At 37.2% G+C, this 14,571-nt stretch overlaps 1 protein-coding gene across 1 annotated transcript in view; it reads left to right on the forward strand.

The window, feature by feature from the left end:
• FBN2 (fibrillin 2) overlaps nt 1-14,571 on the forward strand; it is a 235,461-nt gene that overhangs the window by 116,653 nt on the left and 104,237 nt on the right. Inside the window, exons 9-11 of the mRNA XM_014859514.3 lie at nt 9,002-9,154; nt 10,661-10,894; nt 11,821-11,958. Of these exons, the coding sequence (XP_014715000.2) occupies nt 9,002-9,154; nt 10,661-10,894; nt 11,821-11,958 (525 nt within the window). The remainder of the gene's footprint in view (nt 1-9,001; nt 9,155-10,660; nt 10,895-11,820; nt 11,959-14,571) is intronic.

Consider the following 14,571-nt stretch of genomic DNA (forward strand, 5'->3'; position numbering starts at 1 on the left):
CTCAAGAGAGCTGAGGCACAGTAAGTCCTGTGCTAAGCAGGAGTCACCATTCATTTCAGTATCAACATCCTGACCCAGGAACAGAAGAAAGCCCCTAAGGAGGGGAGAATGACTTTCCAAAATTACAAAACCAATGTTAAAATTAAGTAAGCAGCTTAAAAACTTTTTGAATAACTCTGTTACATTTGGAATAAGTATGTGTTTTCCATGCATGAGAAAAAATAAATCTAACATTTTAATGTGTAAAAGATCTTTGACTTTGATTTTTAAAAATCTGAGTCCATATTTTCTTAGATTGAATTTATTTATGATTGAATTATATATGTCATGGATATTTCCATGCTGTTTATTTTGTATCCACATGTATGCTAACAATAATGAGTTGGACAAATTCAAAACTTTTTCTTGAGTATGAAATTGCATGTTATCTGCAGCTTTATTCTAAGAGTGACATATGCTGAAAGCTGCCCTGATTCCTTTTTTGTTTTAAAGTATGCTTTTTAGTGAGGAAGATTGGCCCTGAGCTAACATCTGTTGCCAATCTTCCCCTTTTTTTTTGTTTTTTTCTCCCCAAAACCCCAGTACATAGTTGTATATCCCAGTTGTAGGTCTTTCTAGTTCTATGTGGGATGCTCCCACAGCATGGCTTGATGAGTGGTGCATAGGTCTGCACCCAGGATCTGAACTGGTGAACCCTGGGCCACCAAAGCGGAGCATGCGAACTTAACCACTCAGCCACAGGGCCAGCCCCTTAAAAGCATTTTTTCTAAGTTATAAGCATATTCTAAGTTATATTATAAGCATATTCTAAGTTAATAAAAACATCCTGAGTCTATACCACATTATAAAGCATCAATAAACTGCCTTTTTCTTTTATGTATAGGAGAGTTTAGCTGAACGTTTTAATTATAAAATAGGATAGTTTTCCCATTTCATTTTATGCTAAATATAAAAGTCAAATTCCTTATATAATTTTATCTAGTGTATTTTATCAAGTTTTTTAAATATCCAGGAAAGAGCTTTCTTTTTTAACAAAGACTACAATTATATGTCTGTTCTGAAAAGAGTTGAAACATAGCTAACACTCTTTTTCTTAGAAGCTTTTTGTTTGTTTGTTTGCTGAGGAAGATTCGGCCTGAGCTGACATGTGTTCCAGTCTTCCTCTATTTTTTATATAGGCGGCTGCCACAGCGTGGCCACCGATGAATGGTGTAGGTCCATGCCCAGGAACCGAACGGAGGCCGCCAAAGGAGAGTGTGCCAAACTTAACCACTAGGCTACAGGGTCAGCCCCTTAAAAGCATTTTTAATAGCACAACTTAATGACCTTTATATTGTTTTGGAATTCAGTGTCATTGTAATATCCATGACATTATTAATTCCTAATTTCCATGATGTAATATAGGCAAGAAGAATGACTGGCAGCCAGCAATGAGTAAATAATGAGTTGACAAGCAACAGCAAGCACATGCTCTGTGCAAGATAACGTGCCTGCTGGACCCAGAGCTAGCAGGGACCCTGAGCAAGGGAACTTGAGACCCAGAGCTAGCGGGGACCCTGAGCAGGGAAACTTGGGACCCAGAGCTAGCAGGGACCCTAAGCAAGGGAACTTGGGACCCAGAGCTAGCAGGGACCCTAAGCAAGGGAACTTGGGACACAGAGCTAGCGGGGACCCTGAGCAGGGGAACTTGGGACACAGAGCTAGCAGGACCCTGAGCAGGGGAACTTGAAGTGCCAGGCAGCAGCAAGTGAAGTTCAGAAAATGAGAGCAAGCATTTAGGAATCCTTGTAGTAATATGACTTTGCCACACCTCCCAGTGCATTTCTTTGAGCTTTACAAAAGTTTCAGTGGACAGTATTGCCATGTAATATTCTTCAGAAAACAAAACCTGAAAACGTAATGTGAAAAATAATAATATAAGAGAAAGTTTGAGGCAGTGGGTGATTAATTGCTAAATAATTTTTTAGGGTATAGATGCTGTAAGTCAAAAAGGAAGGCCTGATTATTATAGTTAAAATTCTCGAGGAAGTGAGTAGTGAAGCACCTTGAAAAATGCATAGGAGCTGCACAAAGGAAATAAGAGTGCACGGAGCAGGGAGAAAGGCGTGAGCGAACTAGATGCTGAAGGTGTTTGCATGGTCTCAGGAGATGGTGAGAAGAGCTTGTCTGGGAAAGAGAGCTGAGTAAGAAAGGAGTTGGAGATAAAATAAGAAAGATGGATTGAGATTAAGATTCTCTTGCCACGGTTCTTAACTGCCATGCTAAGGAGTTTCAGGTTGATCCTGAGGGCAGTGCGAGCCCATCAAGATTTTTGAGCAGGACAGAGACAAAAATCAGTGGGGGAAAAATGCTGCTTAAAAGAATTGAGGAAGATCTTGATAGAATGAAGAATGATCTGGAGTGATGGTCAGGACGTGCTGTTATTATGCAGCAATCTTTATAATGATGGGCATTGATTACATGTGTATATGTGGATTTCCAACAAAACACTTGAAGGATAACTCAAAACTCCTAAAAATGTTTAACTAAAGGGGGAAGGGAAGACAAGGATGAAACAGTTTGCTGAATAGTGTTTTAGTTCTAACTTCAGAATCTTATAAAAGGGGACTGGTGGAACAGCAGGGGGAATGTCCTAGAAAGAGATTAGACAGGAAAAAACACGTCACTATTTTAAAGGAAGAAGTTAACCTGGGAGCCATAGTGGTTCTGTTTCTTTCATTGTTCCTCGTTCTAGTTAGCCTTGTATAATGGAAACATGAGAGTGACATGAAAGTATTTTAGGAATAGCAAGAATCTGCAGAATTAATCAGGGGAACCCACATTGGCGCCAGACCATCAAAGAGGTGGGTGGAGGCCTCCAGTATCAGGGGATGAGGCTTAAGAGCAATTGTTGCTATTTACCGACCATCTGCTATCACTAGTATTCTGACCTGAACTAATGTTATCGGTGTTTTCTGGCTGAACTCTTCATTTTTAATCCACAAAACTCATTCAACAGGAGACTTATTTATTTCAAAGTACAACCTCCAACTTTTACCAAGTTTTCATCACAATGCATAATTAACTGTTAGTTCTCTTAAATCAAGTTTAGACTAAATGTCAAGCCATGAAACAAACTCTTGATAAGAGTGCCATTATTTTGTTTCAAGATAAATTTATATTTTAATGAGAGGAGATGAATTGCTTCCTCTTTCTCAATGTAGCTTTAAATAAGACTTCGTGTAAACCTTGTTCTGGGAATGTGGTGAGGGTGATAGGAGATTGGTAGAGGGAATATACTTGTTTCCATTACTTACAACATACCAGTCCTACAGTTAGACATGTACCAGGCTTCAGAAAGATTTGTCCTAATGGTGTAATAAATATTCTTCATCTGACTTTGTCCCTAATAATTCCCTATTTCATGGGGTGGTGTGCCTCAACAGCTCTTCGTTAGTTCTATAGGGTGCCCCTTTTTAATTCCAGATATTCTTCCATATGACACATTTTCAACACGGTACTTTCTAAGGACCATGTAGTGTCACATATGCAAAGGAAAGAACCTAACTCCTGGCCACTGTTTTGCTTTTGAAATATGTTTTGGGGGAGACCTTAGCTGTGAGACATCACACTCCACTGGTATGTATCTCATCCTGGTGTGTTTTTGACTCAAAGGATTAGAAGTAGATTGCTTTCCTCCCCAAGTTATCAGAAGAGACTAATTGTGGAATTGATTAAAAAAGTTATGATTTACTCTCCCTCCCTCTTTCTGCCCCTCCACTCTCTCACCAATAACATAATTTCCTTCAATATATATTCTAGGACAGAGCAGAGGTTTCCAAACTGTAGAACACTAGTTACTTATATTTATTGAATTTGAAGACCCCTTTTTGACGTAAAAAATGTTTTCAAATCTACACATGATGATAATTCAATATCTCTGAGAAAATATATAATGAAAAAGTTACTGGGTATTAATTTTAGATGAATTTGTGTTTTATTAGTCACAATGGAATCTCCATAAATGGGAATCATTGTAGTGCCTGCATGTTGTGAGGCATTTTTCACTTGCATTGCAGTATTTAGTGTAAATAGAGATTTGTGGACTCCTCGCAATATCATTGCAGCCTCCCAAAGTCTGTGGCTGGTGTACGTAACTGATGGATTTCTGATGAGCCCTTATTTTTATACACATTACCTATTTCCAATGTGATGTTGCATTTGACCCATGAGTTGTTTAGAAGTGTAAGTGGCTTCCCTGGTTTGCAAATCTTCCATGTGGGCTTGAAAAAAAATGTGTTTTCTCCAGTTAATGAATAGATATATCCATTAGATCAAACTTATTAACTGCACTGTTCAAATTTTTTCTATCCACTGAATTTTGTCTACCGTATCTATCAGTTACTGAAAGAGTTGTATAAACATCCCACTATGATGGTAGATTCTCAGTTTCTCCATGTGGTTCTTTGCATTTTTGTTTATATATTTTGACGCTATTTTATAAGGTAATGAATGTTTTAAAGTATTATAAATATTTTCCTGGTGAATTGAACCTCTTTTCAACGTATATTGACGCTAAAGTTTTTTCTCTTCTTCTTTGTCTATTTCTAAACATTTTCTCTTGATCCATTTTAGCTCATGTTATTTTGCATCACATTTTTGAGTGGGAGAGGAAGGTTTGAATCTATGCCTGTTAGGTATTTTTCCTTTCAATCTTCCTACTTCCTTATGTTTTAAGTGTGTCTCTTTTAAATAGCCTAAATGTAATTTTTTTTTGGCACAGTCTGAAAGTCTTTGTCTTTTAAATTGAGACCTAAATTAATATAAATTTATTATAGTAACTGATTTATTTATTTTTATTTCTATCATCTTTGTGCTTTCTATTTGTCTTGCTTTGTTCCTCTTTCTTGCTTTCTTTTGGGTTTATTGAGGTTTCCCTCCTTTGCCATACTCCATTATTTTTCCTCTGTTGTTTAGAAGTTACACACTTTATTTCTGTGGTTTTAGTGGTTATCCTAGCTGTTTCAAGATGCACATGTAACTTAAAGTCTAAAATGAATTATACTTTTACCTACATCTAAACAAAGAATATTAGAATGGTTACACTTTGATCTCTCCCTCCCAACTTTTAAAAATTCTAGCCAATTGCTACTCTTCTGTTTGCAACAAATTAGTCATTATTATTGCTGTTTGATATTTTAGTGCTTGTCTAGCTTTACCCACGTATCTAACAGTATTTTTCCTTGTCATTCCTTCATGCATTTCAAGCCTTCCATTTGGAATCATTTTCCTTTTGCCTAAAGCACCTCTTCTAAAATTTCCTTTAGCCAGAACCTCTTGGTAGAAAATTCTGTTTTGTTTTCTTGGAAATGACCTTACTTTTCCCTCTGGAAAGATGGTTTCCTAGGGTATAGAATTTTAGGTTGAGAGTTATTTTATCCCGGTGTACAGAAGATACTGTTTCGTTGTGTTCTAGCATCCACTGGTGCTATTAAGAAGTCAGTGATCTGTTTAAATGTCATTCCTTAGCAGGTAATCTGTCTTTTCTTTCTAGCTATTTTTAAGATCTTCACTTTTTCTTTGTTATTCTGCAGTTTCACAGTGATGTGGCAAGTTGTGTATTTCCTTTTATTTTCCCCACTGTAGATTTATTAGACTTTCTAGATGTGAGACTGTCTTGCAACACTGTTAGGAGATTCTAAGCCAGTATCTGTTAAATATTGCCTCTCCTCCAGTCTGCTTGTTACCTCTTCCTAGTACCCTAATTAGATATTTATTGCCTTTTCACACTCACCTCCATATTTCTTAACCTCCTTTTAACATTTTCTATCTCCTTGATTCTCTGAACTGCCCTGAAGATAATTTACTCAGATATATCTTCCACCTCAATATTTCTCCCTTCATCTTTATGCAAGACAGTGTTTAATATAGTCACTAAGCACTTTATTTCAGTCATTATTGTTTTCATTTATAGAAGTTTCATTGAATTCCTTTAAGACTGTTCTTTCATTGTTTATGGGCTGTTTTTCTCTATTCTCATTTTTAGATTTTTAATTGCCTTAGACATATTAAATATAATCTAGTTATTAATTAATATTTAATGAATTATCATTAATTAAAAATAACAAATGATTGGGGCCGGCCTGGTGGCATAGTGGTTAAGTTTGTGTGCTCTGCTTTGGTGGCCTGGGGTTCACCCATTCAGATCCTGGGTGCAGACCTAGCACCACTCATCAAGCCACGCTGTGGAGGCATCTCACATAAAATAGAGGAAGACTGGCACAGATGTTAGCTCAGCGACAATCTTCCTCAAGTGAAAAGAGGGAGTTTGGCAACAGATGTTAGCTCAGGGCCAATGTTCTTCACACACACAAAAATAATAATAATGAATGATTTTCAGAATTGATCTGACCATTCCAATATATGAAATCTGCTATTTACTCTGCTAGCTTTCGTTCATTGAGTCTTTTCTTGTGTCATTTATTCAATTATTGGTTTTGCTATTAGCTACTCCTTTTTCTTGGGACTGTGTCTGTGGGAACTGTTTGAGACCTGTGTCAGTATGGAGTCCTCGATTGTGTTGGCTTTTGCCAGTTGCTTGGAGTTTCCCAATTTGGGGAACTCTTTATGTTATGTTCTTCCTTTGAAGTTCTTCAGACCACAATCCTAATATGAATTGAGACATCAAAGCTGTCTGTGTGAAGAGGAGCTTGTGGTTTCAGATTCTTAGGAAAGATCTTTCGTTCTTCCACTCAGTGCCAAGATAAGAGACAGGACATGTTTTTTTTTTTCTTTTTTCTAATCTTCTGGTACAGCCGCCTCCTTATAGAAACCTTGAAGAGATAAACACGTTCAGTGTACCTTGTAGCACTGAGTGTGTTTCATAACCGTGATTACTGTTAAGAGTTTAAGACTTTCTTATCTTAATTTACATCCTGTTCTTGAGGAAGGTAGCAATCGAGTAAATCTAGGAATATGATACTTTGAGTTCCTGGAATGAATATTCTGAAAATTATTTCCCTAGATCATTCTTGGGAATAAAAACCTGCCTATGAAATCATTCCCAGTGACAAACTGTCCAAACCCAACTCGTGAAGTTTACAAAATGTCTCACTGCCTTTAAGTATGCATGCATACATCAAATTTACTACTTTGCTTTGGGGAATACTGAATTTCTTTTAAGAAATTTAAAGAGGTGTTTTGATTCTTACACAGCATATCTTAAAGCCAATTCATTAATTTAACAATACCTTAGAAGCAACCTGAGGTATACTATGGACCATTTGAGGAAATAATATGTTTATTTTAAATTCTGTATCTAGTGCATAAACTTTAGGCTTTACCTATTAATGGGATTATTTGTAGTTAATAGTTTCATCTGCATTATTGATATGCAGGTCTTGATTGTTGTGGTACATCTTTCTTCTTGTGGTCATGGACAAAACTTCTTTGAAGCATCTTGATGAAGGTTGAATAATGTGTAGTGAACTAGACTCAGTTTTTTTCATTGGTCACAATAAGGGCAATTTCAGTTTTAAACCCACAGAGTTTACAGATGATATTAATATTTATCCCTAGGCAATTTTGCATTTTATATAGTCTTTTCATGATGTCTTTTAACTTTTATCTGCTATTCTGATCCATTCTCTACCCTGCTGTCAGAGTCACCTTTATTGTGGTCATATTTGGTCATGTCACTTCACTGCCTCTAATCCTGCAAGATAATGCACAGACTCCTTACCATAGCAGTCCTGCCAAACCCAGTGGTTACTTCAAGTCCTCAACTTGCTTTACTTCTCATCACCATTTGACATAATTCATTGCTCCTAGTTCTTGAAAATGTCTTACCCAGCCTCATGGTTTATGACCCTGTATATACACACTGATAACTCCTAGGTATAGATCTTCAGCCTAACCATTCCTCTGGGTTCCAGGCTCTTATATTCACCATCCCCAGTGTAACACATTTTAAAGAGGAGCCTTGTATTGTGTCCTCCAATCCAACTTCTCCCGTTGTCATCCCTGTCTCAACTGTCTGAGTCAAAACTGAGGAAATTTCCAAGACTCTTTCTCTTATACTCCACACCCAAGCAAGTTCCCACTGGCTGTACGTACCTTCAAAGTATGTATGCCCTCTCTCATCATCTTCACTGCTATCACCCTCATCCAAGCCACTAGCACCTCTCACCTGGAGGTCTCCCGTATCATCATCACTGGTCTTTCTGCACTCACTACAGTCAGCAGCCAAAGAGATCTTCTAGAAAATGTAAACCATTGTCTTTCCTCTAATTGAAACCATTCAATGACTCTTAGTACACTCCAAATAAAATCCAAAAGTCCTTCCCTAACTAGGGTCTACAGGGCTATACTGATTTTGCCTTCAGTATTTCTCTGAGCTCATAGTCTTCCACTCTCCCTTTTGCATGCTCTTCTCCAGTCACATTGGCCCCCTGCTTTTCACACACATCAAGAATATCTCCTTCTTTCTGTTTGAATTGCTCTTTCCTCAGATAACTGTAGCTCATGCTCTCACTTTATTCAAGAGTCTGCTCGGATGTCACTGTCTCAAAAGAGCTGCTTCTGATCAACCTTTCTAAAATAGCACCTGTATCAGTCAGATATTGATGTGTAACAAACAACCTCAAAATCTCAGTGGCAAACAATTGCACCTCTGCAGATCATCTGGAGATTGACTAACTTAGGCTGGGATTGGGTTGTTGCTTTCCTTCTAGATTCAGATCTGTCTGGGCTTGTCTTCTCACTGTAGGGTGGGCTCATATCTGCTTCACGTCTTTCATTTTTGTATCCCTGGGATATGGCATGGACTAGGTGCTCAGTGAATGTTTGCTCAGAAAATAAGTAAATGAATGAATAAATGCAATAGAAAATAAGAGAATAAATAGATATAATAGAAATTAAGTAAAATAATTCACTTCACTTACCCTCTTCTAATATGTGAAATGATTGTATAAGAACCTGAGATAATTCTGCCTTGTCTTTTATTTTATTTTCACATGTTCAGATCAGAGAACAGGCACGTGTTTCTCAGGCCTGGTGAATGGTCGCTGTGCACAAGAGCTTCCGGGCAGAATGACAAAAATGCAATGCTGCTGTGAGCCTGGCCGCTGCTGGGGTGTTGGAACCATTCCTGAAGCCTGTCCCGTCAGAGGCTCTGGTGAGCTGCTGGCTGCTAGTCTCCTCAGAACCGACAGTGTTTGGAAACTTAGTAACAAATAATGTCCTTTGCTCTTCTCCTTGAAATCATGTCATATCTGTTTTCGTATTAGTGTTTTCAATGTGACTTCGGTGTTTTTCTGGGGGATAGGGTGGCATTGTTTATTTGGGATCAGTTTTTATTGTATCCAGTTTGTTAATATCAGAAAAAGCCCTAAAAGGTGATCATGACTCGTCTTTAAAAAATTATTTTGAATGTCAATATTTCAATTCGGTTTTAAAACCTCCTGATCTTCCATTCCAGAGCTTGAATGTCTTTGAATAACAAAGTTATGCTTTCATTTATATTTTATTTCAGGAGTACCCTCAGCTTATAGTGTCTCAGTGCTTGAAGATATTTCCTCTCTTTTCTAATGACCTTGAAAATTAAGAATACAAGGGTGGGAGGATACCTCTCATTCACCTTGCTGTATTAACTGCCATATAACTGAGGCTATATCAGGAAATACTTAGGATGAATGAGAAGTAGCTCCTCTTCTTAATATAATATGAATAGTAAAGTACAGTTAATGTTAATCACATAAAATGTTGATGATATGTTATATTATCTTCGTATTAAATTATAAACATATGAAAAATAAACTTTTTGAAAATCTTGTAAAGCTTTGAAAAGCTTATAAAGTTATGTATGTATATGTATTGTTACAGAGAAAAAAGTTAAGGCACATTCTTTCTAAATCTCTAAGCTATAAGATACCAAAATCGAGTAGTAAACATTTTTAAAAAGCAGAGTTAATGCATGGTATCTAATTTTGGAAACTCATCATTCCACTGGTAATATGTAATAGTAATACTAATGCTGAAACAATCACTAGAATTAAATAATTTTCATTTCTTTTTATATAGTGCCCTAGTTCTGACAACAGTTAAGGAAGTAAGGCAATTGCTATATTCTTGCTTCTTTTCTCTCAGCGTTGATACTTGGACAAATAAGGAGCAGATTTAAAAGCTTGCTAAATACTGTCTTCTGTTAAAATACACATTTGAAAAAAATTGTTATTCTGAAGCCATATTAATCCCTTAAAGAGAAAAAAAAATGATAGGAAAAATGTGTAAGTACAACACTGATGAAGATTCACATAAAACTGAATATACAGAATGCATGACTTAAAGCTTTCATTTTCGTCCATTCAAGTAAATTTCTTGCATTCACATTTATATCTAGAATTTTACGAGTTACACTTAGGGATGTAAAATCAAAATGCACGTATAGATGATTCTTTGATTATGCAGCTCATTTAAAATATGGCTATAGGTTTTCATTTTTTCTGAAACTTCTATACCTTTTCCTGCTACTGCTAGCATTGAAACTATTTATCAAGGTAATAACTTACTTATTCCTGTTATGTAGTACAGATAACTTAAAATGATCATCACAATATGCAAGTTGCCTTTATTATGCAGAAAGCCGTCCCTTTGTGTTGAACTGAACTTTCTTTTCTTCTAGAGGAATATCGCAGACTTTGCATGGATGGACTTCCAATAGGAGGAATTCCAGGGAGTGCTGGTTCCAGACCTGGAGGCGCTGCGGGGAATGGCTTTGCCCCAAGTGGCAATGGCAATGGCTATGGCCCAGGAGGGACAGGCTTCATCCCCATCCCTGGAGGCAATGGCTTTTCTCCTGGTGTTGGGGGAGCTGGTGTGGGAGCTGGAGGACAGGGGCCCATCATCACTGGACTAAGTGAGTGTTCCCCTTTTGTGTAGACTGTTTACTTTTCTGCCTTAAATGATATTATAATCTAACTTTTATTTTCAAAAGGCGTGTGTGTGTGTGTGTAAAAACTATTTAAGGGTCTAAAATATAATGTAGTAATACTTAATCTTAGGAAAATATTATTTTTATGTTCCATAAACTTTCTAAATTGGAGAAAAGAATGAGTGACCCAGGTTCTCTTTGAAAATAGAGATGAGAGCATGGTAATACTGCAATCCAGATGGCGCCATTAAAGAACACGTTTTTGGTTCCAGTGTATTTCATTTGGCCATTGCAGCTGCCCTGTTCATACACTCTTTGAATTATTTTCCAGAACCATTTCTCAACTGAGATAAACTGAATAAATCTTGCTCTGTGCCTATCCAAATATTATAATGAAATATCTTTCTTTTCCTCACCCTTTTTTGTTGTATAACTTAAGAAATTGAGAACCATAGGCTTCAGGCCAGAATTGGCATTGGTGTACTTGACATTTAAGTTCATTCTTTTTAAAAGAACTGCTCTTGCTAATAATATTTAATGATGTCCTACAGTGTTAAGTTTATTCTTTTTGGCATATTGCCTATTTGCTATATCTGAGTATTCAGCACAGTTACAAAAAAAGAAATGGAAAGCATTCAGTTATACAGTAGAACATTCCTGAGATTTTGAAAAGACATCATTATGGGCAAAGTTTCCAGTTGTGTAATTTAACAAATGCAAGTTACAACCATGTGTCTCAAGAATATTTTTTAGATCCTTAACTTGAAAGTTTTAATAAAATGTCGAATAATGTGGGCTTTGGATATTGCACCTAATTAATGTCCTATTAAATATCCTTTTAAAAACCACCTCTGAGAAAAGTAATCCACGTTGTAATGATGAAATATCACTTGTGCTTTAATTTTCCATAGCTATTCTGAACCAGACAATAGACATCTGTAAGCACCATGCTAATCTTTGTTTAAATGGACGCTGCATACCTACTGTTTCTAGCTACCGATGTGAGTGCAACATGGGTTATAAGCAGGATGCAAATGGCGATTGCATAGGTAAGCTCATGATTCTTTAATCCTTCTCACTTTTTTAATAGCTTTTAGACTACAGGAACAAACTGGATTGAATATGATTAAAAAAAAGACTTGAAGTAAAGTTAATCTCCAAGCTGTCTCTCCTGTGGGTATGCTCTTTCACATGCTCCCTTAACCTGCTGCTGAGCTGGGCCACTTCAGCAATCCCAAACCCTTTTGGTCCTAAATATTGTGGTTTCTGTCTCTACCTCTCCCTTTTCTTCCTTCTTAGCTCCGCAACACTGGATGTTTGGTGGGGTCATTAACATGCAGAAGAAGGTGGAGATTAGGGGGCAGATGAGGGGGAAATAGTTGACGAGTCTCTTTTGGACATGTTGAGTTTTAGGTGTCTAGGACATTTACTTAAAGCTAAGAGGAGTATTCAGGGCTAAAGTTACAGATTTAGGAGTCAGTAATATACAGGTAGCTATTAGAACCATGAGGGTGCATATTGTGACCCAGGCTGAACACCAGGAAGAGTGAAAAGATAACAGTGGTACTGCAGCTGCAACCCTGTGGAACAGCAACATAGGCCCATAAAGATAACTCACTGATGGTGATGGAGAGACAGCAGAATAATCTGAAAAGCATTATGTCACTGAAGCTATGCAGGGGTACGCTTTCAAGAGAAAAGTAGTGTCGAGTGTTAAATGTGGCAGAAAAATCAAATACAATGAGGACAAAAAAATCTATTGGATTTGGTGACGAAGAGGGTTTTGATGATCCTTTAAGAGTAGTTTTAAGACTATGGGAATTGAACCATTTTGAAGTTATTCTTTTACTTATTTATCATATTAACAAATGGTCGTGTGTATGTTTCATATTAGCATAACCCTAAATACCATATTTGGGTTCAGGTCTTCTGTTATAAAATATAGATGAGAGGCCAAGAACAAAGAGAGTCAGTATCACAGTTTTGCCAAGTTAAACTGAAAATGTCTGAGTGCACTATGATTATGAAAAAAATGTGAGCCAAATATGATGTTTTGGAAAAACCAATCATTCTAAACTATGTACAGAGCTACAAGATCAGAATGATTAAATAAGGCTTAGTTCAGGATCCCTATGTACAGTTGCATAGGTTTTGCACTGCACAGCTCTAGAGGGTACCATTACATAATCTATATAAATGGCACACCCTAGGGTTGTGCAGTGTATAACCATATGCATCTACCCTGGCTTACCAAATACCATTTGATACTTACTTAAGTGATAGACCGTATGGTTATTTTTGGAACACCCTGAAATACTGATTGATTTATTCTTTTATCTGACTTGAAAATGATTTTACCACCAGAAAATATGATTCTAAGTATACAATATTATAAAATATCCCCTCTTGGGGCCGGCTCCGTGGCCGAGTGGTTAAGTTCACCCGCTCCACTTCGGCGGCCCGGGGTTCAAATCCTGGGCGTGGACATGGCACCACTCGTCAGGCCACGTTGAGGCGGCATCCCACATCCCACAACTAGAAGGACGTGCAACTCAGATATACAACCGTGTACGGGGGCGGGTTTGGGGAGATAAAGCAGGAAAAAAAAAAAAAGATTGGCAACAGTTGTTAGCCCAGGTGCCAATCTTTAAAAAAAATAAAAAAAATAAAAAAATAAAATATGCCCTCTTGCACATATATACACAATTACAGTCTATCAAACTGAAATTTGATTGACTATTTTTGTTTTGCTATTAATATTTGCCATTCATGTATCAATGCATTATTCACTTAACCAACAAGTAAAAGTAGGCAGTAAGTTTAATATTTTCTCTAAATTAGCCAAAGACCACTGTTTAGGTCGTGTTTGCCCCCGGGTGTACTTTATTCTAGCTAATAAATCACCGGTACTCTGGAGGAGTGTATTGGTGAACCATTGGTATAAAGATGAACTATCTTCAAGGATCAGAAGTTCTTTCTGTAGTTGCAATGCCAACTCAGCCTCTCCAAAGATTCCCCTGGAGACCTAAACCCTGCGGAGAGTGATTTCAGTGACGGTTGTCCTAATTCTCCCAAGGGAGGTGCCTAATTAGTACCACTCTGGATGCACAAGAGTATAAGCTTATCACAAATTATGGATGTCTTACGATAATAGGTCCTAACTTTTTCTGGAACCCAGGTGAGAAGGGCTGCTACCACCCTTTTTATAAACTCTGTCTAATATGGGGTTGAGATTGCATGACTGCACAGTTGATATATTAATATAAATCTCAAACTTCTGCGTTTTACCCAAACATTGTTACAAACGCTTCCATTCTAGTTTGATCTCATCCTCCAGCCCTGCAAAGTTAGAACCCAGGCAGGGTTATTGTTCTAACTGTTGCAGCTCACAGGGACAAAGATTAGTATTGGGGCTTAGTTTCAGAAAGTAAGTTTTTAATATTTTTACCCTGTACTCTTTCTAGTGTCAACTTCTAATCAGTTTGAGTTTATAAACAAGTTGAGATATCAAAAAAAGCTAAGAGGTTATAAGTTAACTGGTGTTTTAAATTTTAGGAGCCCAAGATAAGAGTGGTGACTGTTTGAGTCACAACAGTGTTTTGAGGAATAACAAGCTGCCATTGCTCTTTGCGAACTTCTTTCTGTTAAATGCCTGATGAAGC

The sequence above is a fragment of the Equus asinus genome, chromosome 9 (assembly GCF_041296235.1).
Source record: "Equus asinus isolate D_3611 breed Donkey chromosome 9, EquAss-T2T_v2, whole genome shotgun sequence".
NCBI lineage: Eukaryota > Metazoa > Chordata > Mammalia > Perissodactyla > Equidae > Equus > Equus asinus.